This window comes from Erythrolamprus reginae, chromosome 8, assembly GCF_031021105.1.
Source record: "Erythrolamprus reginae isolate rEryReg1 chromosome 8, rEryReg1.hap1, whole genome shotgun sequence".
In the NCBI taxonomy this organism is placed as follows: domain Eukaryota; kingdom Metazoa; phylum Chordata; class Lepidosauria; order Squamata; family Dipsadidae; genus Erythrolamprus; species Erythrolamprus reginae.
Window position 1 is genome coordinate 22,862,473 of NC_091957.1, and position 26,729 is coordinate 22,889,201.

The window sequence follows — 26,729 nt, forward strand, 5'->3', positions numbered from 1 at the left end:
GCTCATCCATAAAGGGGGTAAAACCATCAACCACGCAGATGGCCTCAGTAGGTGCCCCATGGCAGAGTTAGTGGAGGACCCTGCCCCTTCTGCGGATGTCTTAATGATAGAGCTCGAAGACAACCCACTAACTACTGCAAGGGAGGTGGCTGCACATACGCAGCAAGATCCAATCCTAAAACAGGTGGTTAACTGTGTACTAAAAGGATGGCAATATGACTCTGTGAAACCTGAATTGTGTGACTTCAAAACCAAAAGACTTGAATTGTCATATGTAAAAGGTTGTCTATTGTGGGGGGATAGAGTGATCGTTCCTAAAAGCCTAAGGGAAAAGGTACTTGAAATGTTACATGTGGGCCATCCTGGGATTGTCAGGATGAAAGGCCTAGCTAGAGGGCATTTATGGTGGCCAGTTTGGATGCTGATATTGAAAATTGGGTAGCCAAATTTGACCCATGCCAAGAATCACGGCCTAACCCCCCCAAAACAACTCCAGCAGAGTGGGAGCAACCTGCAGGGCCTTGGTCACGGGTCCATATTGATTTTGCAGGGCCAGTGGGGTCACAATATTTCCTAATAGTGGTTGATGCATTTTCCAAATGGGTGGAAATCATAGCAATGAACAACATAACCACAAGTGCCACCATCAAGGTTTTGCGCAGACTGTTCGCTACCCATGGTTGCCCCGATATCCTAGTGTCTGACAATGGGCCTCAATTAACGGCCAGGCAGTTTGAATTATTTTTAGATAACCTAGGGGTCAGACATGCACTCATCTCACCTTACTCGCCCTGGGCTAATGGGTTGGCGGAACGTTATGTTCGCGTGGCTAAGGAAGCATTACGCAAGTCAGGCCCAGGAGATGTACAACAGAATTTGGACCAGTTCTTGTTAACCCAGCACATTACCCCAAACTCTCACACGCACGTGAGTCCTGCTGAGTTACTAATGGGAAGGAAATTAAGGTCCCCACTGGATAGGTTACACCCAAGGTTTTGTACTAATGACCCAATATATGTGAACCCGGAAAGACAAATGTATTTGGGACAAAATGTATTTGTAAAAAATTTTGATGGAGGTGTAAACTGGATGAAAGGAATTGTTGTTAAACAGACTGCTCCAAAAACATATTTGGTGAAACTGGAGGATGGTCGAATGTGGAAACGGCACATTGATCACATTCGGAAACGCATGGGAAACCCCCTGGAGCAAACCGCTGACAAAAACTCTCCCATTCCAGCAGACTGTAACTCACAACCCGGTTTACTAGACATTCAAATGGACTTATCGGGTCAGGGGGAATCCTCCAGCGACGCCAAACCATCGTCCTCCTCCGAAGCCATCGTCGTGCCGGCCAGGCCGAATCAACAGGCCGGAGCCCCAACTAGGCCCCAGCCGCGCCGTGGGAGCAACAGCGAGCCAACCTCCACCGCCGATAGCGAGGACGCAACTGAACTGCGCAGGTCGGAGCGAGCCTCGCGGCGACCCAACAGATTGGACGACTTCGTCACATAGCTTTCATGATGGATGCATCCAACTAAGGAGGGAGGGGTGTTGTATCCTGTAATGGCTACCTTGTATCTCTGTAAATAGTTTGTTCCTTGCTAAAGCGCTGTCTGAGCTGGAAATCAGGAAGTCGCTCCTGATTGGCTCAGACGCGCCCTGCTCTTGCTTTGGCGGGAACCGCAAATGTATAAAAGAAGCGGTTTCTCCCAAGCAGAGCAGACGGTACTCGCTGAAAGTCACTTACCTATGCTAAGCTGAATAAAAGTACCGTTCTAACCAACCCTGCCTCTGGGTTTACTTCACCTTCCCCCCTGAGCTCCCAGGAGCATTCTGCAGGCCACCCAATCTCTCTGCTTACCCCATTTTGTTTTGCAAAAAATGTGTGAAAAATGGGCCCACTTTTTGTGAAAAAACCCTGGTGGAAACTGGGCCCCAAAAACCTGAGTGTGCAGTGGGTTTGGGAGGCCTGCAGGGCGCTCCTGAAGGTGGGGGGGGACAGAAACTTTTTTTTTCTTACTTATCCCTTTGAAATATTAGTGTGTCTCATAGTCTGAAAAATATAGTAGGTTTTTCACACTTAGGGCCATTGCAACAGTGGTGGGTTGCTCCCGGTTCGGCCTGGATCTGCGAACTGGTAGCTGCAGTGGCAGGAGGCCCAGGAGGCTTCTGTGCTTGTGCAAGCTGGTGGCAATGGGTTTTAGAGCCTACTACTACATTGCAGGCTCCCTGTGGGTCTCCTGATCAAAATTCAGTGGCTTGACTCATACTTATGGTCACAGTGTCCCTAGGTCCTGGGGACCTTCCGACGAGCCAAGTCAGTGGGGAAGCCAGATGTCTGGCTAATTTTAAATAGCTGCAGTGATTCACTTAACAGTAGCAAAGAAAGTCATTAAACGGCACAAAATTCATTTGTTTCGGTCAATAAAGTCAACAGGAGGGGAGGGGAGGAAGAAACCAGATTTCCTTAACCACCATTGTGGCATGAACGGTTGTAAAATGGAGCAAAACAGGAGAGGGAGGACAAACCTGCCTTCCCCAAACAGAGCTAGGAGAGGGAGGAAAAAGCGTCTTTCCCCAAATGGAGCTTGGAGAGGGAGGAAAGGCCTCTTTACCCAATGGAGCTTGGAGGGAGGACAAACCTCCTTTCCCCAAATGGAGCTTGGAGGAGAGGAAAAAGCCTCTTTACCCAATGGAGCTTGAAGGAGAGGAAAAAGCCTCTTTCCCCAATGGAGCTGGGAGAAGAGGAAAAAGCCTTTTTACCCAAATGGAGCTTGGAGGGAGGACAAACCTCCCTTCCCCAAATGGAGGTTGGAGGAGAGGAAAAAGCCTCTTTCCTGAAACGGAGCTGGCAGAGGGAGGAAAATGCTCTTTACCCAATGGAGCTTGGAGGAGAGGAAAAAGCCCTTTTCCCCAATGGAGCTTGGAGAAGAGGAAAAAGCCTCTTTCTCCAATGGAGCTGGGAGAAGAGGAAAAAGCCTCTTTACTCAAATGGAGCTTGGAGGGAGGACAAACCTCCCTTCCCCAAATGGAGCTTGGAGGAGAGGGAAAAGCCTCTATCCCCAATGGAGCTAGGAGGGGGGAAAGACTCTTTCGCTAAACAGAGCTGGGAGAGGGAGGAAAAAGCCTCTTTCCCCAATGGAGCTTGGAGGAGAGGAAAAAGCCTCTTTACCCAATGGAGCGTGGAAGGAGGACAAACCTCCCTTCCCTAAATGGAGCTTGGAGGAGAGGAAAAAGCCTCTTTCCCCAATGGAGCTGGGAGGGGGAAAAGACTCTTTCCCCAAACAGAGCTGGGAGAGGGAGGAAAAAGCTTCTTTACCCAAATGGAGCTTGGAGGGAGGACAAACCTCCCCTCCCCAAATGGAGCTTGGAGGAGAGGAAAAAGCCTCTTTCCCCAATGGAGGAGAGGAAAAAGCCTCTTTACCCAAATGGAGCTGGGAAGAGAGGAAAAAGCCTCTTTCCCCAAACGGAGCTGGGAGTGGGAGGAAAAGCCTCTTTACCCAATGGAAGTTGGAGGGAGGACGAACCTCCCTTCCCCAAATGGAGCTTGGAGGAGAGGAAAAAGCCTCTTTCCCCAATGGAGCTGGGAGGAGAGGAAAAAGCCTCTTTACCCAAATGGAGCTTGAAAGAGAGGAAAAAGCCTCTTTCCGCAAATGGAGCTTGGAGGAGAGGAAAAAGCCTCTTTCCCCAATGGAGCTGGGAGAAGAGGAAAAAGCCTTTTTCTCCAATGGAGCTGGGAGAAGAGGAAAAAGCCTCTTTCCCCAATGGAGTTTGGAGGAGAGGAAAACGCCTCTTTCTCCAATGGAGCTAGGAGGGAGGACAAACCTCCCTTCCCCAAATGGAGCTTGGAGGAGAGGAAAAAGCCTCTTTCCCCAATGGAGCTGGGAGGGGGGGAAAGACTCTTTCGCCAAACAGAGCTTGGAGGAGATGAAAAAGCCTCTTTCCCCAAATGGAGCTTGGACAAGAGGAAAAAGCCTCTTCCCTCAATGGACCTGGGAGAGGGAGGAAAAGCCTCTTTACCCAATGGAGCTTGGAGGAGAGGAAAAAGCCTTTTTCCCCAATGGAGCTTGGAGGGAGGACAAACCTCCCTTCCCCAAATGGAGCTTGGAGGAGAGGAAAAAGCCTCTTTACTCAAATGGAGCTTGGAGGAGAGGAAAAAGCCTCTTTCTCCAATGGAGCTGGGAGAAGAGGAAAAAGCCTTTTTCCCCAATGGAGCTTGGAGGGAGGACAAACCTCCCTTCCCCAAATGGAGTTTGGAGGAAAGGAAAAAGCCTCTTTACTCAAATGGAGCTTGGAGGGAGGACAAACCTCCCTTCCCCAAATGGAGCTTGGAGGAGAGGAAAAAGCCTCTTTCCCCAATGGAGCTTGGAGGAGAGGAAAAAGCCTTTTTCTCCAATGGAGCTGGGAGAAGAGGAAAAAGCCTCTTTACTCAAATGGAGCTTGGAGGGAGGACAAACCTCCTTTCCCCAAATGGAGCTTGGAGAAGAGGAAAAAGCCTCTTTACTCAAATGGAGCTTGGAGGGAGGACAAACCTCCTTTCCCCAAATGGAGCTTGGAGAAGAGGAAAAAGCCTCTTTCCCCAATGGAGCTGGGAGGGGGAAAAGACTCTTTCGCCAAACAGAGCTTGGAAGAGAGGAAAAAACCTCTTTCCCCAAATGGAGCTTGGACAAGAGGAAAAAGCCTCTTCCCCCAATGGAGCTGGAAGGGGGGGAAAGGCTGTTTCCCCAATGGAGCTTGGAGGAGAGGAAAAAGCCTCTTTCCCCAATGGAGCTGGGAGAAGAGGGAAAAGCCTCTTTACCCAAATGGAGCTTGGAGGGAGGACAAACCTCCCTTCCCCAAATGGAGATTGGAGGAGAGGAAAAAGCCTCTTTCCCCAAATGGAGCTGGGAGAGGGAGGAAAAGCCTCTTTACCCAATTGAGCTTGGAGGAGAGGAAAAAGCCTTTTTCCCCAATGGAGCTTGGAGGGAGGACAAACCTCCCTTCCCCAAATGGAGCTTGGAGGAGAGGAAAAAGCCTCTTTACTCAAATGGAGCTTGGAGGGAGGACAAACCTCCCTTCCCCAACTGGAACTTGGAGGAGAGGAAAAAGCCTCTTTCCCCAATGGAGCTTGGAGGAGAGGAAAAAGCCTTTTTCTCCAATGGAGCTTGGAGAAGAGGAAAAAGCCTCTTTCCCCAACCGAGCTTGGAGGAGAGGAAAAATCCTCTTTCTCCAATGGAGCTGGGAGAAGAGGAAAAAGCCTCTTTTCTCAAATGGAGCTTGGAGGGAGGACAAACCTCCTTTCCCCAAATGGAGCTTGGGGGATAGGAAAAAGCCTCTTTCCCCAATGGAGCTGGGAGGGGGAAAAGACTCTTTCGCCAAACAGAGCTGGGAGAGGGAGGAAAAAGCCTCTTTCCCCAATGGAACTTGGAGGAGAGGAAAAAGCCACTTTACCCAATGGAGCTTGGAAGGAGGACAAACCTCCCTTCCCCAAATGGAGCTTGGAGGAGAGGAAAAGGCCTCTTTCCCCAATGGAGCTGGGAGGGGGAAAAGACTCTTTCCCCAAACAGAGCTGGGAGAGGGAGGAAAAAGCCTCTTTACCCAAATGGAACTTGGAGGGAGGACAAACCTCCCTTCCCCAATGGAGCTTGGACAAGAGGAAAAAGCCTCTTCCCTCAATGGAGCTGGAAGGGGGGGAAAGCCTCTTTCCCCAATGGAGCTTGGAGGAGAGGAAAAAGCCTCTGTCCCCAATGGAGCTGGGAGAAGAGGGAAAAGCCTCTTTACCCAAATGGAGCTTGGAGGGAGGACAAACCTCCCTTCCCCAAATAGAGCTTGGAGGAGAGGAAAAAGCCTCTTTCCCCAATGGAGCTGGGAGGGGGGAAAGACTCTTTCGCCAAACAGAGCTTGGAAGAGAGGAAAAAGCCTCTTTCCCCAAATGGAGCTTGGACAAGAGGAAAAAGCCTCTTCCCCCAATGGAGCTGGAAGGGGGGGAAAGGCTCTTTCCCCAATGGAGCTTGGAGGAGAGGAAAAAGCCTCTTTCCCCAATGGAGCTGGGAGAAGAGGGAAAAGCCTCTTTACCCAAATGGAGCTTGGAGGGAGGACAAACCTCCCTTCCCCAAATGGAGCTTGGAGGAGAGGAAAAAGCCTCTTTCCCCAAATGGAGCTGGGAGAGGGAGGAAAAGCCTCTTTACCCAATTGAGCTTGGAGGAGAGGAAAAAGCCTTTTTCCCCAATGGAGCTTGGAGGGAGGACAAACCTCCCTTCCCCAAATGGAGCTTGGAGGAGAGGAAAAAGCCTCTTTCCCCAAATGGAGCTGGGAGAGGGAGGAAAAGCCTCTTTACCCAAGTGAGCTTGGAGGAGAGGAAAAAGCCTTTTTCCCCAATGGAGCTTGGAGGGAGGACAAACCTCCCTTCCCCAAATGGAGCTTGGAGGAGAGGAAAAAGCCTCTTTACTCAAATGGAGCTTGGAGGGAGGACAAACCTCCCTTCCCCAAATGGAACTTGGAGGAGATGAAAAAGCCTCTTTCCCCAATGGAGCTTGGAGGAGAGGAAAAAGCCTTTTTCTCCAATGGAGCTGGGAGAAGAGGAAAAAGCCTCTTTACTCAAATGGAGCTTGGAGGGAGGACAAACCTCCTTTCCCCAAATGGAGCTTGGGGGATAGGAAAAAGCCTCTTTCCCCAATGGAGCTGGGAGTGGGAAAAGACTCTTTCGCCAAACAGAGCTGGGAGAGGGAGGAAAAAGCCTCTTTCCCCAATGGAACTTGGAGGAGAGGAAAAAGCCTCTTTACCCAATGGAGCTTGGAAGGAGGACAAACCTCCCTTCCCCAAATGGAGCTTGGAGGAGAGGAAAAAGCCTCTTTCCCCAATGGAGCTTGGACAAGAGGAAAAAGCCTCTTCCCTCAATGGAGCTGGAAGGGGGGGGAAAGCCTCTTTCCCCAATGGAGCTTGGAGGAGAGGAAAAAGCCTCTGTCCCCAATGGAGCTGGGAAAAGAGGGAAAAGCCTCTTTACCCAAATGGAGCTTGGAGGGAGGACAAACCTCCCTTCCCCAAATGGAGCTTGGAGGAGAGGAAAAAGGCTCTTTACCCAATGGAGCTGGGAGGGGGGAAAGACTCTTTCGCCAAACAGAGCTTGGAAGAGAGGAAAAAGCCTCTTCCCCCAATGGAGCTGGAAGGGGGGGAAAGCCTCTTTCCCCAATGGAGCTTGGAGGAGAGGAAAAAGCCTCTTTTCCCAATGGAGCTTGGAGGGAGGACAAACCTCCCTTCCCCAAATGGAGCTTGGAGGAGAGGAAAAAGCCTCTTTACTCAAATGGAGCTTGGAGGGAGGACAAACCTCCCTTCCCCAAATGGAGCTTGGAGGAGAGGAAAAAGCCTCTTTCTCCAATGGAGCTTGGAGGAGAGGAAAAAGCCCTTTTCTCCAATGGAGCTGGGAGAAGAGGAAAAAGCCTCTTTCCCCAATGGAGCTTGGAGGAGAGGAAAAAGCCTCTTTCTCCAATGGAGCTGGGAGAAGAGGAAAAAGCCTCTATCCCCAAATGGAGCTTGGAGGAGAGGAAAAAGCCTCTTTCCCCAATGGAGCTGGGAGGGGGAAAAGACTCTTTCGCCAAACAGAGCTGGGAGAGGGAGGAAAAAGCCTCTTTCCCCAATGGAGCTTTGAGGGAGGACAAACCTCCCTTCCCAAAATGGAGCTTGGAGGAGAGGAAAAAGCCTCTTTCCCCAATGGAGCTTGGAGGAGAGGAAAAAGCCTCTTTACCCAAATGGAGCTTGGAGGGAGGACAAACCTCCCTTCCCCAAATGGAGCTTGGAGAAGAGGAAAAAGCCTCTTTCCCCAAATGGAGCTGGGAGAGGGAGGAAAAGCCTCTTTACCCAATGGAGCTTGAAGGAGAGGAAAAAGCCTCTTTCCCCAATGGAGCTGGGAGAAGAGGAAAAAGCCTCTTTACTCAAATGGAGCTTGGAGGGAGGACAAACCTCCCTTCCCCAAATGGAGCTTGGAGGAGAGGAAAAAGCCTCTTTCCCCAATGGAGCTGGGAGGGGGGAAAGACTCTTTCGCCAAACAGAGCTGCTAGAGGGAAGAAAAAGCCTCTTTCCCCAATGGAGCTTGGAGGAGAGGAAAAAGCCTCTTTACCCAATGGAGCTTGGAGGGAGGACAAACCTCCCTTCCCCAAATGGAGCTTGGAGGAGAGGAAAAAGCCTCTTTCCCCAATGGTGCTTGGAGGAGAGGAAAAAGCCTCTTTGCCCAAATGGAGCTTGGAAGAGAGGAAAAAGCCTCTTTCCCCAAACGAAGCTGGGAGAGGGAGGAAAAGCCTCTTTACCCAATGGAGCTTGGAGGAGAGGAAAAAGCCTCTTTCTCCAAATGGAGCTGGGAGAAGAGGAAAAAGCCTCTATCCCCAAATGGAGCTTGGAGGAGAGGAAAAAGCCTCTTTCCCCAATGGAGCTGGGAGGGGGAAAAGACTCTTTCGCCAAACAGAGCTGGGAGAGGGAGGAAAAAGCCTCTTTCCCCAATGGAGCTTTGAGGGAGGACAAACCTCCCTTCCCAAAATGGAGCTTGGAGGAGAGGAAAAAGCCTCTTTCCCCAATGGAGCTTGGAGGAGAGGAAAAAGCCTCTTTACCCAAATGGAGCTTGGAGGGAGGACAAACCTCCCTTCCCCAAATGGAGCTTGGAGAAGAGGAAAAAGCCTCTTTCCCCAAATGGAGCTGGGAGAGGGAGGAAAAGCCTCTTTACCCAATGAAGCTTGAAGGAGAGGAAAAAGCCTTTTTCCCCAATGGAGCTTGGAGGAGAGGAAAAAGCCTCTTTCCACAAACGTAGCTGGGAGAGGGAGGAAAAGCCTCTTTACCCAATGGAGCTTGAAGGAGAGGAAAAAGCCTTTTTCCCCAATGGAGCTTGGAGGAGAGGAAAAAGCCTCTTTCTCCAATGGAGCTGGGGGAAGAGGAAAAAGCCTCTTTACTCAAATGGAGCTTGGAGGGAGGACAAACCTCCCTTCCCCAAATGGAGCTTGGAGTAGAGGAAAAAGCCTCTTTCCCCAATGGAGCTGGGAGAGGGAGGAAAAGCCTCTTTACCCAATGGAGCTTGAAGGAGAGGAAAAAGCCTTTTTCCCCAATGGAGCTTGGAGGAGAGGAAAAAGCCTCTTTCTCCAATGGAGCTGGGGGAAGAGGAAAAAGCCTCTTTACTCAAATGGAGCTTGGAGGGAGGACAAACCTCCCTTCCCCAAATGGAGCTTGGAGTAGAGGAAAAAGCCTCTTTCCCCAATGGAGCTGGGGAAAAGACTCTTTCCCCAAACAGAGCTGGGAGAGAGAGGAAAAAGCCTCTTTACCCAAATGGAGCTTGGAGGGAGGACAAACCTCCCTTCCCCAAATGGAGCTGGGAGCAGAGGAAAAAGCCGCTTTCCCCAATGGAGCTTGGAGGAGAGGAAAAAGCCTCTTTCCCCAATGGAGCTTGGAGGAGAGGAAAAAGCCTCTTTCCCCAATGGAGCTGGGAGAAGAGGAAAAAGCCTCTTTACTCAAATGGAGCTTGGAGGGAGGACAAACCTCCCTTCCCCAAATGGAGCTTGGAGGAGAGGAAAAAGCCTCTTTCCCCAATGGAGCTGGGAGGGGGGAAAGACTCTTTCGCCAAACAGAGCTGCTAGAGGGAAGAAAAAGCCTCTTTCCCCAATGGAGCTTGGAGGAGAGGAAAAAGCCTCTTTACCCAATGGAGCTTGGAGGGAGGACAAACCTCCCTTCCCCAAATGGAGCTTGGAGGAGAGGAAAAAGCCTCTTTCCCCAATGGTGCTTGGAGGAGAGGAAAAAGCCTCTTTGCCCAAATGGAGCTTGGAAGAGAGGAAAAAGCCTCTTTCCCCAAACAGAGCTGAGAGTGGGAGGAAAAGCCTCTTTACCCAATGGAACTTGGAGGGAGGACAAACCTCCCTTCCCCAAATGGAGCTTGGAGGAGAGGAAAAAGCCTCTTTCCCTAATGGAGCTGGGAGGAGAAGAAAAAGCCCCTTTCCCCAATGGAGCTTGGAGGAGAGGAAAAAGCCTCTTTACCCAAATGGAGCTTGGAAGAGAGGAAAAAGCCTCTTTCCCCAATGGAGGATGGAGGAGAGGAAAAAGCATCTTCCCCCAATGGAGCTGGGAGATGAGGAAAAAGCCTCTTTACCCAAATGGAGCTTGGAGGGAGGACAAACCTCCCTTCCCCAAATGGAGCTTGTAGGAGAGGAAAAAGTCTCTTTCCCCAAATGGAGCTGGGAGAGGGAGGAAAAGCCTCTTTACCCAATGGAGCTTGGAGGAGAGGAAAAAGTCTTTTTCCCCAAATGAGCTTGGAAGAGAGGAAAAAGCCTCTTTCCCCAAACGAAGCTGGGAGAGGGAGGAAAAGCCTCTTTACCCAATGGAGCTTGGAGGAGAGGAAAAAGCCTCTTTCTCCAAATGGAGCTGGGAGAAGAGGAAAAAGCCTCTTTACTCAAATGGAGCTTGGAGGGAGGACAAACCTCCCTTCCCCAAATGGAGCTTGGAGGAGAGGAAAAAGCCTCTTTCCCCAATGGAGCTTGGAGGAGAGGAAAAAGCCTCTTTACCCAAATGGAGCTTGGAAGAGAGGAAAAACCCTCTTTCCCCAAATGGAGCTTGGAGGAGAGGAAAAGGCCTCTTTCCCCAATGGAGCTTGGAGGAGAGGAAAAAGCCTCTTTCCCCAATGGAGCTTGGAGGAGAGGAAAAAGCCTCTTTCCCCAATGGAGCTTGGAGGAGAGGAAAAAGCCTCTTTTCCCAATGGAGCTTGGAGGGAGGACAAACCTCCCTTCCCCAAATGGAGCTTGGAGGAGAGGAAAAAGCCTCTTTCCCCAATGGAGCTTGGAGGAGAGGAAAAAGCCTTTTTCTCCAATGGAGCTGGGAGAAGAGGAAAAAGCCTCTTTCCCCAATGGAGCTTGGAGGAGGGGAAAAAGCCTCTTTCTCCAATGGAGCTGGGAGAAGAGGAAAAAGCCTCTATCCCCAAATGGAGCTTGGAGGAGAGGAAAAAGCCTCTTTCCCCAATGGAGCTGGGAGGGGGGAAAGACTCTTTCGCCAAACAGAGCTGGGAGAGGGAGGAAAAAGCCTCTTTCCCCAATGGAGCTTGGAGGAAAGGAAAAAGCCTCTTTACCCAATGGAGCTGGGAGAGGGAGGAAAAGCGTCTTTACCCAATGGAGCTTGAAGGAGAGGAAAAAGCCTTTTTCCCCAATGGAGCTTGGAGGAGAGGAAAAAGCCTCTTTCCCCAAACGGAGCTGGGAGAGGGAGGAAAAGCCTCTTTACCCAATGGAGCTTGGAGGAGAGGAAAAAGCCTCTTTCTCCAATGGAGCTGGGGGAAGAGGAAAAAGCCTCTTTACTCAAATGGAGCTTGGAGGGAGGACAAACCTCCCTTCCCCAAATGGAGCTTGGAGGAGAGGAAAAAGCCTCTTTCCCCAATGGAGCTGGGGAAAAGACTCTTTCCCCAAACAGAGCTGGGAGAGAGAGGAAAAAGCCTCTTTACCCAAATGGAGCTTGGAGGGAGGACAAACCTCCCTTCCCCAAATGGAGCTGGGAGCAGAGGAAAAAGCCGCTTTCCCCAATGGAGCTTGGAGGAGAGGAAAAAGCCTCTTTCCCCAATGGAGCTTGGAGGAGAGGAAAAAGCCTCTTTCCCCAATGGAGCTGGCAGAAGAGGAAAAAGCCTCTTTACTCAAATGGAGCTTGGAGGGAGGACAAACCTCCCTTCCCCAAATGGAGCTTGGAGGAGAGGAAAAAGCCTCTTTCCCCAATGGAGCTGGGAGGGGGGAAAGACTCTTTCGCCAAACAGAGCTGGGAGAGGGAAGAAAAAGCCTCTTTCCCCAATGGAGCTTGGAGGAGAGGAAAAAGCCTCTTTACCCAATGGAGCTTGGAGGGAAGACAAACCTCCCTTCCCCAAATGGAGCTTGGAGGAGAGGAAAAAGCCTCTTTCCCCAATGGTGCTTGGAGGAGAGGAAAAAGCCTCTTTACCCAAATGGAGCTTGGAAGAGAGGAAAAAGCCTCTTTCCCCAAACAGAGCTGGGAGTGGGAGGAAAAGCCTCTTTACCCAATGGAACTTGGAGGGAGGACAAACCTCCCTTCCCCAAATGGAGCTTGGAGGAGAGTAAAAAGCCTCTTTCCCTAATGGAGCTGGGAGGAGAGGAAAAAGCCCCTTTCCCCAATGGAGCTTGGAGGAGAGGAAAAAGCCTCTTTACCCAAATGGAGCTTGGAAGAGAGGAAAAAGCCTCTTTCCCCAATGGAGGATGGAGGAGAGGAAAAAGCATCTTCCCCCAATGGAGCTGGGAGATGAGGAAAAAGCCTCTTTACCCAAATGGAGCTTGGAGGGAGGACAAACCTCCCTTCCCCAAATGGAGCTTGGAGGAGAGGAAAAAGTCTCTTTCCCCAAATGGAGCTGGGAGAGGGAGGAAAAGCCTCTTTACCCAATGGAGCTTGGAGGAGAGGAAAAAGTCTTTTTCCCCAAATGAGCTTGGAGGAGAGGAAAAAGCCTCTTTCCCCAAACGAAGCTGGGAGAGGGAGGAAAAGCCTCTTTACCCAATGGAGCTTGGAGGAGAGGAAAAAGCCTCTTTCTCCAAATGGAGCTGGGAGAAGAGGAAAAAGCCTCTTTACTCAAATGGAGCTTGGAGGGATGACAAACATCCCTTCCCCAAATGGAGCTTGGAGGAGAGGAAAAAGCCTCTTGCCCCAATGGAGCTTGGAGGAGAGGAAAAAGCTTCTTTCCCCAATGGAGCTTGGAGGAGAGGAAAAAGCCTCTTTCCCCAATGGAGCTTGGAGGAGAGGAAAAGGCCTCTTTCCCCAATGGAGCTTGGAGGAGAGGAAAAAGCCTCTTTCCCCAATGGAGCTTGGAGGAGAGGAAAAAGCCTCTTTCCCCAATGGAACTTGGAGGAGAGGAAAAAGTCTTTTTCCCCAATGGAGCTTGAAGAAGAGGAAAAAGCCTCTTTACCCAAATGGAGCTTGGAGTGAGGACAAACCTCCCTTCCCCAAATGGAGCTTGGAAGAGAGGAAAAAGCCTCTTTCCCCAATGGAGCTTGGAGGAGAGGAAAAAGAAATAATCTGTAGCTTTTAATTCTAGGGAATTGTGACCACCACCACCACCCATAGGCATTTAAAGGTGGTGTCATGGAAAAATTAGGATAGAGTTCCAACATTTGTAATGGAGTCAGTTTGATGTTTGGGGTCTCCAGACATACCATGCTAGCACCCAGCTATTTCTCTGTTAAAATCCATGGAGTCGAAATGCCCTTGTCTGTTGAACACTTAGAGCAGCGGTCCCCAAACTACGGGCTGCGGACGAGATGCGGCCCGCTGAGGCCATTTATCCGGTCCGTGGCAGCGTACGAAATTTTACCGATCTATATAATAAGCTCCCGAATATTCCGTCCACTCTGCTGCTCAGCGTCTGGTGGCGGCAAGGAGGAGGAGGAAAGCCATGGGGCAGGGAGGAAAGCGGGCCTGCAATTGGCCCCTTTCTTTGCCGCCTTTAGGGAGATAAACTGTTGCTGCCCTATGGCAGAGCAGCAACAGTTCCTCTCCCTAAAAGCGAGAAAGAAAGGGGCCAATTGCAGGCCCGTTTTCCTCCCCGCCCCCTGGCCTTTCTCCTCCTCCAGACGCTGAGCTGCAGGCTGTCTTGGTCCCTCCAGTGACGCTTTTTTACTTTTTTTTTCTTCAGGGATTTTGCACCGCTGAGGATTGCGTGCGTTTGGGCACTTTTGGCTTTGGAGGGGGGTCTGCTGCGGAGAGGGAGAGAGAGAGAGAAATAAAGCAAGAAAGAGAGGGAGAGAGAGAGAGCAGGAGAGTGCTGCTTTTTTGCTTCTTCGCCGCCCCGCAGGGAGGGCGCTGGCCTCTGCCCTCAGCCTGGAAGTTCTGCAAGAGCGGCTGGAGGTGCTGAAGGTACTGCAGGGCGAGTACCTTTGGGGCTGTAAGCAAGGGAACAGGACCCTCCCCTTCCCGCACTAACTGGTTGACAGCCATGCCGTCCCTGATCGTGGGGAGGGGAGCTCTTCCCTGGCCAGGCGACGGCGAGGCCCTACCAACGCTCGCCCGCTGTCCAGGTCCTGCGCTTGGAGCCAGGGGCGACGGGTCTAGCCTCAGCTTACTTGGCCCTGGTACGGCCGAAGCGCGGGGCAGGGTAGGTGGTGGAAGCGGCTGCTGCTGCTCCAGGACCGCCCCCGAGCTGAGCTTCCTTCCACTTCCTTGGAGGCAAAGCTGCAAAGCTCACCTGCCACCTCGAAGGAAGCAGAAGGAAGCTCAGCTCACCTCCTCCTCCCCACCTCCTCCTCCACGGTGAGTGGACAGGAGATTCAGGAACCCTTCGAATTCACCCAAATGGAGGCGGCGGCAGCGACTTCAAGGGCCCAACAGTCGGTCCTTCTCAGTGCTGCATTGAGAAAGAAAGAGAGAGAGAGGGAGAGAGAAAGGAAGGAGGAGAGAGAGAAAGAGAGAGAGAGAGAAAGAAAGAAAGCAAGAGAGTGAAAGAGGGAGAGAGAGAAAGAGGGAGAGAGAGAAAGAGATAGGGAGAGATAGAAAGAGTGAGAGAGAGAGAAAGAAAGAGAGAGAGAGAGAAAATGAGAGATAGAAAGGGAGAGAGAAAAGAAGGGGGAGAGATAGAAAGGGAAAGAGAGAGAGAAAGAGGGAGAGAGAGAGAGAGGGAGAGAGAAAAAGAGGGAGAGATACAAAGAGGGAGAGATAGAAAGAGAGTGAGTGAGAGAAAGAGAGGGACAGAGAAAAAGAAAGGGACAGAGAGAAAGAGAGAGGGGGGCTGAGGGACAGATAGAGAGGGAGAGAGAAAGGAAGAGGGAGAGATGGAAAGAGAGAGAGAGAGAAAAGAGGAAGAGAAAAATGAGAAAATGATGGAGGGAAAGAACGAGGAGAGGAAAATGAAACATGAAAGAGAAGGAAAAAAACGGAGAGGAAAGAGAGAAGTGGAGAGGAAGGAGGGAGGGAAGGAAGGAAGGAGAAATGAAGGGAGTTTGTTGATTTAAGTTTAAATTTACTTGTTAATAAAAAGGTATAAATTACTTTATTACTTTATTACTTCTTTATTTTAAATATTGTATTTCTTCCCATTTTGTTTTTTACTTTAAATAAGGTATGTGCAGTGTGCATAGGGATTTGTTCATAGGGTTTTTTTATACTCCGGCCCTCCAACAGTCTGGGGGACAGTGAACTGGCCCCCTGTGTAAAATGTTTGGGGACCCCTGACCTAGAAAAATTGTAAGTGTCCCTGTGACTCAGAAAAACATTGATCTCATCCCTTTGGAATGTTAATTGGCTTTGATCAGCTGGGACTCTAATCTCTCCTGCGCTTTCACTGGGAAAACGGTCAACCTGAACTATAATTGCTTGTAAAAATGCTGCTTTTTATATAAAGAGTTTGCTTTAAAATAGCACCGAGTGGAATTCTTCCTTGATTTTCTTGTTCTGTGCACGGCCCTCGGAGTAAAACCCCTGACTCAAAAATCCTTCAGCTTATGAATAAATCAAACTCTTTATTGATATAAGCACACATAACGAGAAGCAGATTTTAAACGGCCAGGAAAAAAGGAGTTATGTCTCTTGGGAGCTAAACGTCAACAATGTCCAGGGAAAGGCACCAAACTTGGCCTAACCAGTATTCCTTAGATAACAAAGTCCATTTATCATTTAAGCCTATGGTTTCTAGTCACCGGAGTCCTGGCAACAAGCATCCAGCAGAGAAAAGAGTTTTATTGTGGCAGAAATACAGTGGTACCTCTACTTAAGAACACCTCTACTTAAGAACTTTTCTATATAAGAACCAGGTATTCAAGATTTTTTGCCTCTACTTAAGAACCATTTTCTACTTAAGAACCCAAGCCCGGAAAAATTTTCCAGGAAATTTGAGAGCGGCATGAAGGCCCGGACAGTTTCCTGCAATTCCCCCTTTAACCCCAGCCATCTAGGCTGCCAGAGGAGCCTTTTGCTGGCGTTTAAGGAGGCTTTGGCAGTCCAGAGCGAACAAAGCATTTTCCTTTCTCTGGGCGCTTGGACAGGGAGTAAACCTCTGCCAATGCCCAGAGAAAAGAAACACTCCCTTCGCTTTGGGCAGAGGAGGAGTCACCACTGCGAAGGAAAGGTGCCGGCTACAAAGCGAGCGAGCAAGAGGAGAATGGAGCCCTTCAGCATGGGAAGGGAAGAGGAAGCAGGTAGCAGCAGCAGCAGCCAGTGTATGGGAGGCAGCCTCGTGCCGGGTGTATGGGAGGTGCATGCTCCTCCTCGCCACCTCAGAGTCCCTCTTTTTTTTTTAAAGCCTTAAAGTTTGGGATTTTTTTTATTTCCATCACCTCACCTTCTTCCTTTGGCAAGCAACTGTCCTCCTCCTCTTCTTCTTCTTCCTCCTCCTACCCAAATTCCGAGCTTTTGTTTCTTTCCTAATCGGTTTGCACGCATTATTTACATTGATCCCTATGGGAAAAATTGCTTCTACTTACACACTTTTCTACTTAAGAACCTGGTCACGGAACGAATTAAGTTCTTAAGTAGAGGTACCACTGTAATGGTTTTAAAGCCTTGTTCAATCACACCCCCAGTCTCACATCTCTTCCATTGAACAATGTTGAAATTCCACACCCAATTTCCCAAGATCCTTTGCCTTCATATTGCCCGGCAGTGATCTCACACCCCAAAGTGGCTAAATCAGTACACTAATACCTTTTACTATACAATTCCCAACAGTTTTCCATCCGCATAGGCCCGGAACACAACACAGGCCGCAGAGAGTGAGGAGAAAGCATGAGTTTGTCTAATCGGGCTGGCAGGACGCACAGGCATATGCGCAGTGGAAGTGAGCCGGTCCATGGATCACTTCCTTTAGAGAGGGGTCCGCACGCCACTTGTGGCGCACGTGCCATAGGTTCAGCATCACAGTATGGAGAAATTGCATGCAACCCCCTGCCCGAATCATTTCGCCACTTCTGTTACCTGCCGTATCTGTCCACCAGGCATGTGAACAATATAATGCCAAACACCCCTCCTATGGGGAAGAATACACCCACGGGTATTGCGTCGACCCCTTTCTTTCTCTGTACTTCCTCTTTGGTCAAGTTGGAGACAGGGACCTTGGGGGAGAAAAAATGGAAAAATGAGCACAGTGAGGAAGCAAAGAAGAGATGGCCCATTTTTGGATCAGCCAGAAATTAAATTTAAGACGTGGGTGGGAGTACAAAAGCAAAGGCTTAAAATCGGGGGTGGACTTCAGAAAGTTTAGCACCAGAGGATAGGATAGGATAGGACAGGATAGAATACAGAAAGAATGGAATAGAATAGAATAGAATAGAAAACTGTATTGCCACTTTAAATGTACACTAATCAGCATACATTAAAACAAAATTTCATTGCATTCAGCTCTCAAATATAACCATTGTGCATATACTCATATATACAAACACTTATGACATAATCCTTAAGTTGGGGCCATTAAAATATTGAGGTTTGGGGATTCTATTTTTCCCCATAATTCTCTCTCTTTTCTTTTCCCACCTTCCTATAACTTAGATTTGTTTTCCTTTGTATGTTATATGCTTAATTAAAAAATAACAAAACCTCAGCCGGGGCGTCACGCTACCTGGGTTCACACAAAACATTTGAACAGGGCTTAGAGAGAGACTTTGGGGACCTTTATAATTGGGGATTGGTAGACTTCAGAGGAGAATCAGAACTGCAGAAAAAACAATGGCTGCCAACCTGCCTTCCACTGAGGACCTGTATACTGCACGAGTCAAAAAGAGAGCTGTGAAAATATTTACTGACCCCTCGCACTCTGGACACATACGGTTTCAACTCCTACCCTCAAAATTTATTTTATTTATTTGTTTATTTATTTATTTGTTTTGTCCAATACACAATAATACACAATGAAGGTTATAGAGGATATATACGAGTAGAATGTATCAAAGAGAGGAGTAAAATCTAGGAGTAAAATATAACTAGAGAGAATAGCAGAAAAGATAGAAGAGATAGAAGGGATAGAAGAGAAGATATAGGAGATATAGGAGAGACTATAGGACACGGGACGGTATGCACTCTGGCGCACTTATGTACGCCCCTTACTGACCTCTTAGGAACCTGGTGAGGTCAACTGTAGATTGTCTAAGGGTAAAGTGTTGGGGGTTAGGGGGTGATACTACTAGACGCAAGAACAGTTTTTCCCCGAACGCCATCACTCTACTAAACAAATAATTCACTGCAACAACATCGCTAAGAAGGCCTCAAGAGTTGTTAATCTAATCCTACGTAGCTTCTGCTCTGGAAATCTCACACTACTTACCAGAGCTTACAAAACTTTCGCCAGACCCATTCTCGAATACAGCTCATCTGTTTGGAACCCATATCACATCTCAGACATTAACACCCTTGAAAATGTTCAAAGATACTTCACAAGAAGAGCCCTTCATTCCTCCACTCGAAACAGAATACCCTACGAAACTAGACTTACAATCCTGGGTCTTGAAAGCTTAGAACTACGACGCCTTAAACATGATCTAAGTATTGCCCACAAGATCATATGTTGCAATGTCCTGCCTGTCAAAGACTACTTCAGTTTCAACCACAACAACACAAGAGCACACAACAGATTCAAGCTTAACATTAACAGCTCCAAACTTGACTGTAAAAAATATGACTTTAGTAATCCGGTTGTTGAAGCACGGAACTCATTACCGGACTCCGTAGTATCATCCCCTAACCCCCAACATTTTGCCCTTAGATTATCCACGGTTGACCTCTCCGGATTCCTAAGAGGTCAGTAAGGGGCGTACATAAGCACACTAGAGTGCCTTCTATCCCCTGTCCTATAGTCTCTCCTATATCTCATATTTCTTCTCTACTATATCCTCTATAACCTTCATTGTGTATTATTGTGTATTGGACAAAATAAATAAATAAAAATAAATAATTCCCTCAACACTGTCAAACTTCTATTTCTACTAGGGTTTTTTTCAACATTCCTATCATCCTTTTCATCCCACTTAGGACTTGAAGTAGACCCAGGACACGGGATGAATTGAGAACGGTACGTTTATTCAGCTCAGTAAGTAAAAGTGACTTTCAGCTGTACTGTCTGACTTTGCCTGGAAGAAACCGCTCCTTTTATACATTTGCGGTTCCCGCCAAAGCAATAGCCAGGCGTGCCTGAGCCAATCAGGAGCGACTTCCTTATTTGGCTCAGGCAGCGTTAGAAAGAGGAACAAACCATTTCAATGATACAAAGGTAGCCATTACAGGATACAACACCCCTCCCTCCTTAGTTGGAGACATCCATCACGAAAGCCACGTGACGAAATCGTCCAATCTGTTGGGTCTTCGCAAGGCTCGCTCCGACCTGCGCAGTCCAGTTGATTCCTCGCTATTGATGGTGGAGGACGGCTCGCTGTAGCTCCCCCGGCGCGGCTGAGGCCTGCTTGGGGCCTCGGTCTGTTGACTCGGCCTGGCCGGCCCAACGAAGGCTTCGGAGGAGGAAGATGGCTCGGCATCGCCGGACGACTCTCCCTGACCCGATAAGTCCATTTGAATGTCCATTAAATCGGGTTGCGTGTTAAAGTCTGTAGAAATGGGAGAGTCTGTGTCAGCGGGTTGCTGCAGAGGGTTTTCTGTGCGTTTCCGAATGTGGTCAATGTGTCGTTTCCACAATCGACCATCCTCTAGTTTTACCATATATGTCTTTGGAGCATTTTGTTTAACAATAATTCCCTTCATCCAGTTAACACCTCCATCAAATTTTTTTACAAATACATTCTGTCCCAAATACATTTCCCTTTCAGGGTTCACATACATAGGATTATTAGTACAAAACCTTGGGTGTAACCTATCCAGTGGGGACCTTAATTTCCTCCCCATTAGTAACTCTGCAGGGCTTACGTGCGTTTGAGAATTTGGGGTGATGTGCTGGGTTAGCAAGAACTGGTCTAAATTCTGTTGCACATCTCCAGGGCCTGACCTGCGCAAAGCTTCTTTAGCCACACGAACATAACGTTCTGCCAAGCCATTAGCCCAGGGCGAGTAAGGCGAGATGAGTGCGTGTCTGACTCCCAGACTGTCCAGGAACAATTCAAACTGTCTGGCCGTTAATTGTGGCCCGTTGTCAGACACTAGGAGATCAGGGCAACCATGGGTAGCAAACAGTCTGCTCATTGCTATAATTTCCACCCATTTGGAGAATGCATCGACCACTATCAGGAAATATTGTGATCCCACTGGGCCTGCAAAATCAATATGGACTCTGGACCATGGCCCTGCAGGCTGCTCCCACTCTGCTATATTTTTCAGACTATGAGACACACTAATATTTCAAAGGGATAAGTAAGAAAAAAAAAGTTTCTGTCCCCCCCCACCTTCAGGAGCGCCCTGCAGGCCTCCCAAACCCACTGCACACTCAGGTTTTTGGGGCCCAGTTTCCACCAGGGTTTTTTCACAAAAAGTGGGCCCATTTTTCACACATTTTTTGCAAAACAAAATGGGGTAAGCAGAGAGATTGGGTGGCCTGCAGAATGCTCCTGGGAGCTCAGGGGGGAAGGTGAAGTAAACCCAGAGGCAGGGTTGGTTAGAACGGTACTTTTATTCAGCTTAGCATAGGTAAGTGACTTTCAGCGAGTACCGTCTGCTCTGCTTGGGAGAAACCGCTTCTTTTATACATTTGCGGTTCCCGCCAAAGCAAGAGCAGGGCGCGTCTGAGCCAATCAGGAGCGACTTCCTGATTTCCAGCTCAGACAGCGCTTTAGCAAGGAACAAACTATTTACAGAGATACAAGGTAGCCATTACAGGATACAACACCCCTCCCTCCTTAGTTGGATGCATCCATCATGAAAGCTATGTGACGAAGTCGTCCAATCTGTTGGGTCGCCGCGAGGCTCGCTCCGACCTGCGCAGTTCAGTTGCGTCCTCGCTATCGGCGGTGGAGGTTGGCTCGCTGTTGCTCCCACGGCGCGGCTGGGGCCTAGTTGGGGCTCCGGCCTGTTGATTCGGCCTGGCCGGCACGACGATGGCTTCGGAGGAGGACGATGGTTTGGCGTCGCTGGAGGATTCCCCCTGACCCGATAAGTCCATTTGAATGTCTAGTAAACCGGGTTGTGAGTTACAGTCTGCTGGAATGGGAGAGTTTTTGTCAGCGGTTTGCTCCAGGGGGTTTCCCATGCGTTTCCGAATGTGATCAATGTGCCGTTTCCACATTCGACCATCCTCCAGTTTCACCAAATATGTTTTTGGAGCAGTCTGTTTAACAACAATTCCTTTCATCCAGTTTACACCTCCATCAAAATTTTTTACAAATACATTTTGTCCCAAATACATTTGTCTTTCCGGGTTCACATATATTGGGTCATTAGTACAAAACCTTGGGTGTAACCTATCCAGTGGGGACCTTAATTTCCTTCCCATTAGTAACTCAGCAGGACTCACGTGCGTGTGAGAGTTTGGGGTAATGTGCTGGGTTAACAAGAACTGGTCCAAATTCTGTTGTACATCTCCTGGGCCTGACTTGCGTAATGCTTCCTTAGCCACGCGAACATAACGTTCCGCCAACCCATTAGCCCAGGGCGAGTAAGGTGAGATGAGTGCATGTCTGACCCCTAGGTTATCTAAAAATAATTCAAACTGCCTGGCCGTTAATTGAGGCCCATTGTCAGACACTAGGATATCGGGGCAACCATGGGTAGCGAACAGTCTGCGCAAAACCTTGATGGTGGCACTTGTGGTTATGTTGTTCATTGCTATGATTTCCACCCATTTGGAAAATGCATCAACCACTATTAGGAAATATTGTGACCCCACTGGCCCTGCAAAATCAATATGGACCCGTGACCAAGGCCCTGCAGGTTGCTCCCACTCTGCTGGAGTTGTTTTGGGGGGGTTAGGCCGTGATTCTTGACATGGGTCACATTTGGCTACCCAGTCTTCAATATCAGCATCCAAACCTGGCCACCATAAATGGCTTCTAGCTAGGCCTTTCATCCTGACAATCCCAGGATGGCCCACATGTAACATTTCAAGTACCTTTACCCTTAGGTTTTTTGGAATAATCACTCTGTCTCCCCACAATAGACAACCTTTTACTTATGACAGTTCAAGTCTCTTGGTTTTGAAATCACACAGTTCAGGTTTTACAGAATCATTTTGCCAACCCTTGAGTACACAATTTACCACTTGTTTTAGTATTGGGTCTTGCTGCGTGTGTGCAGCCACCTCCTTTGCAGTAGTTAGTGGGTTGTCTTCAAGTTCTATCATTAACACATCAGCAGATGGGGCAGGGTCTACCACTAACTCTGGCATTGGGCACCTACTGAGACCATCAGCGTGGTTGATGGATTTACCCCCTTTATGGATGAGTTCGTACTGGTATCCAGAGAGGAAAAGGGCCCATCTGATTAACCTTGGGGACATAAATGGGGGAGTGGGCTTGTTGGGGGCTAAAAGACCAAGTAGCGGCTTGTGGTCGGTAACCAATTCAAAACCCCTTCCAAAAAGGTAATTATGAAACTTTTTCACCCCTGCCACTAAAGCTAGAGCCTCCTTATCTAGCTGGCTATAATTCCTCTCAGTACTGGTCATCGTTATGGAAAAGAACGCAATTGGTGCCTCTGTATTATTCGGTAACACGTGGGCCAAAACTCCTCCCACGCCGTACGGGGAAGCATCGCACGTGAGCCTAATGGGTAGCGAAGTGCTATACTGGACTACCACACTTTTGGAAGTTAACAACTGTTTTATTTGTACAAAGGCTTCATGCTCAGTTTTCCCCCATGTCCAAGGAGTTTCCTTCTGGAGTAAACGGTGTAGAGGCTCTGCTGCTGTTGCCTTCTGTTTTAAAAAAACGGAGTAAAAATTAAGAAGGCCTAAAAAAGCTTGTAATTCGGTTTTACTCTGTGGCTCTGGGGCTTCCCTAATTGCTCTCAGTTTCTCGGTTGTGGGGTGGATCCCTTCCTTATCAATTTTATAACCTAGGAATTCTACGCTGTTGGTTCCCCAAATGCATTTATCAGGCTTGATTCTTAATCCCTTGTCCTGAAGTCTCTTAAGTACTTCCCTTATCCTTTTGTTGAGTTGCTCTTGGTTCTCTCCTGCAATTAAGATGTCATCAAAATAAGGAATGGCCCCTTTTATCCCTGATAACAATCGTTCCATTATGCTCTGGAATATCCCTGGGGCTATGCTTACTCCAAACTGTAATCTGGTACATTTGAAAGCACCCCTGTGGGTCACAATCGTTTGCGCGTTTGCTGTTGCTTCATCGACAGGAAGCTGCTGGTAAGCTTGCGCGAGGTCAATCTTTGCAAACCTTTTCCCTTCCCCCAGAGAGTGCAGGAGTTGTTGTACCACTGGAATGGGGTAAGGGTGGTGTTGGAGGGCTTTGTTTAAGGTAGGTTTGTAGTCAGCGCAAACCCTTAAGGAGCCATCTGGCTTAAGAGGGGTGACTATGGGTGTCTCCCATGGCCCCTGTTCCACAGGGACTAAAATGCCTTGGCTTATTAGCTTATCCAGCTGCAGGTCTAGTTTGGGGAGGAGTGGAAGGGGTACCCTGCGAGGTTTGAGCTGGACAGGCGGGACCTTGGGGTCAATAGAAAATGAGATAGGGGGCCCTTTATATGATCCCAAGGTGGGGCTAAACACTTCAGGAAACTCTTGCAAAAAGTTAGGCATGCTATCACAGTTAACAGTACAAATACCAGAAACCTCAATTCCCAAAGGTTCCATCCAAGCCAAACCCAGGAGAGAGTGCTTAGCCCCTGTAACAACAACCATAGGCAGGGTACATTTAACATTCTTAAATACAATAGGAACATTCACAATGCCCAAGACAGAAATTATTCCCCCTTGAAAATCTCTGATTATCAGTGAGGTTTGTAATAGCTCATCTTTAGCCAGGTTAGGCATGTACAATTTGAGATTTTCTCATGGCATGATGGTGTATTTAGACCCCGTATCAAGTTCCATAGAGCATGGTTTGTTGTTAAGCAATAGTGAAATTACAATTTTCCCCCCATTCTTTGTTGCCGTGTTATTCACGGAAAATAGAGTGTTACCTCTTGAGTAGTCGCGGTTAGCGGCTGAGTAATTCATTCAGCCCGAAAAGCGAAAGGGTCGGTTTTCTCGGGGTTGATTTTGAGATCGTTGGTTTCACGGCGTGGAGAAGGTGTCCTCCGGTGCAGATGCTCTGCATGCCTCGGCGATGTGGCCCCGTCGGTTGCAGCGGCGGCATATGGCGTCCCGGAAGGGGCAACGTTGTCGCTGGTGGCTCCCGTGGCAGCCGGCGCAGGGGGCGGCGGAGTGAGGCGGTCTATGCTGTCTCTGTTGATCTTGGAGCAGGAAACAGTTGTCTTTGTTTCGGGCTGGTGGGCTGAGGTCGTCTGGATTCCCGGCGCGGGGAGATGTGGAGTCGATCTTTGCGATGACTTCTCGTCTTTCGTGCTCTTTTAAATCTTTGGCAGCGGCGTCGGTGACCTCTGCGGTTTGCGCTAGCTTGATCACGGTTTGTAGAGACGGGTTGTCCTCGGTGAGGAGTTTGTTTCTGACTGAAATGTTTTTCATCCTGAAAACTAAGGCATCAGTGAGGCGAGCTTCCGGGTTGTCAAATTTGCATTGAGCTAGCACCGTACGAAGTCGCGTAGCAAACTGGTTGATGGATTCTGTCTCGCGTTGCGCCATTCTGGAGAATTGATGCCGGAAAACCATGGCTGGTTTTGTGGGCTTGAAATGGCCCGCGAGCTTGGCTTGTAGGACGTCCCAAGCGACGGTTCTTGCTGGCAGAGGTTCGGTGAGAGTCTGGGCGAGAGCGCGGATTTCTGGACCGCAGTAATTGAGGAAGAGTGCCCGTTTTCGGTTGGCGTTGGCGTCCGGTATTCCCGCTGCCTCGAGGAATATCTCGAAGTTGGCCAGGTAGTCATCCCAGGAAGTCTTCTCGGGGTCGAAGAACTCTGGAGCCCGGCCGATCTGGATGTTGTTCATCCTGCACGCGTGTTCTCTTTCGTCCGTCGTCGCCAGTGAAGTAGACCCAGGACACGGGATGAATTGAGAACGGTACGTTTATTCAGCTCAGTAAGTAAAAGTGACTTTCAGCTGTACCGTCTGACTTTGCCTGGAAGAAACCGCTCCTTTTATACATTTGCGGTTCCCGCCAAAGCAATAGCCAGGCGCGCCTGAGCCAATCAGGAGCGACTTCCTTATTTGGCTCAGGCAGCGTTAGAAAGAGGAACAAACCATTTCAATGATACAAAGGTAGCCATTACAGGATACAACAGGACTGTATGACTGTAACTTGTTGCTTGTATCCTAAAATTTTTATTAATATTGATTGTTTCTTCATTGCTTATTTGACCCCTATGACAATCATTAAGTGTTGTACCACATGCTTCTTGACAAATCTATATTTTCCTTTATGTAGACTGAGAGCATTTGCACCAAGACAAATTCCTTGTGTATCCAATCACTCTTGGCCAATAAAGAATTCTATTCTATTCTACTTATCCATTTATTGACTGACTTTATAGACAAACCCTGGTTGACTTGCTGAGACTTACCGAAATTGGGTTAGTCACCATTAAGAGAATGTAGCCATATTGAAAATATCCGAGATACGAAACCAACATCGACATGAACAATGTCTTGGTTAACTTCAACAGAAGGGAAACAAACAATGGTTACTGGAATGGTGTAAATCATGGTTCTTCTTTCTAACCAGGTAACTTGGTTTTATATCAGGCCTGACTTGCGGGCTTCATGGACACACTGAGGAAGCTGCCATAAAATATATATTCTGGAGTACCAGTAATAGAAAATCTCCTTACATATAATTTTTAATTGTGTCATTTTGGGCTGAGCCCTGATCTCCGCCCTGGCTTGTGCTGAAGGCTAAAATAATAACCTATCGAGAGAACATCTAATTTAGTCTTACCCCAACTTACCCAATACTCTATACCAGTGCTACTCAATTATTTTCTGTTACGCCCCCTCTTAGGAAGAAGTAAACATTTCGCACGTCCCCACCCCAACTCTCCGATCTGGACCCCAATGGAATTTTAGTGTTCATATTTATTATTTTACTTATTCTAAGCTGCAAGCAAACTATTGGTTGGGGAAGGCTGCTCTACCCATTTACCTGGGAGTAAGTCACACTGAACTCAATGGGGCCTGTTTTCGGTTAGGCAGGCATAGGCTGCCGTGGTTAGGACCCTCTTTTGACATGGGGCCTGGCCAGCTTAATCAAGACTGTGTTTTGGGGTCGCCGGCCTGGCCCGTAAGCACTACTTCTGCCGGGCACACACAGCGAATGGTGTGGAAGGAGGCCTTAGGGTGCCGTTCGAAGCTTTCGCCCGGCTGCAGAGGATGCTCCTCCTTGTCCAGCAGCAGGTTCACCATGCCATTCATGGCTATTGTGGCGTCCACCAAGAATAACAAGAACCCACGCAGGTGCTCCACCCCGCCTGGCCGCTTTCTCTTCCGGGCTTGGAGCAGCATACAACTGGGAAAATGCTCCCCGTCCAGGGCAATAGATGGAGGGGGACCACGCATGTTTCCAAGGGTCACGCGCACTCCCCTGGCGTCATTCCACCCCCGCCCCCAGGGGTGCGCGCCATTCAAGAAATAGTGTGCTACACTCACATAATTTTGTGTTGCTGGTTTCTTGTGCTCTTTGCCATATACCCTTCTAGGGGAAGGAACACTGATCGAGCCAAAAGAAAAAAGAGAAAGAGACAAGCAAAAAATATTAATCTGTCTGCTCGTTCATTCTTCCATCAGTTAAGGGTGAGGGGGGGGGAAGAAGAAAATATAAATACAAACT

The 26,729-nt window shown here is 48.7% G+C and overlaps 1 protein-coding gene across 1 annotated transcript in view; it reads right to left on the minus strand.

The window, feature by feature from the left end:
• Nucleotides 1-26,458, minus strand: part of LOC139171451 (solute carrier family 2, facilitated glucose transporter member 5-like) — a 42,484-nt gene extending 16,026 nt beyond the window's left edge. The window contains exons 1-3 of the mRNA XM_070759690.1: nucleotides 26,195-26,458; nucleotides 25,468-25,560; nucleotides 16,882-17,018 (exon numbers count right to left, since the gene is read on the minus strand). Coding sequence (XP_070615791.1) covers nucleotides 16,882-17,018; nucleotides 25,468-25,560; nucleotides 26,195-26,458 — 494 coding nt within the window. The remainder of the gene's footprint in view (nucleotides 1-16,881; nucleotides 17,019-25,467; nucleotides 25,561-26,194) is intronic.
• Nucleotides 26,459-26,729: the final 271 nt, after the last annotated feature.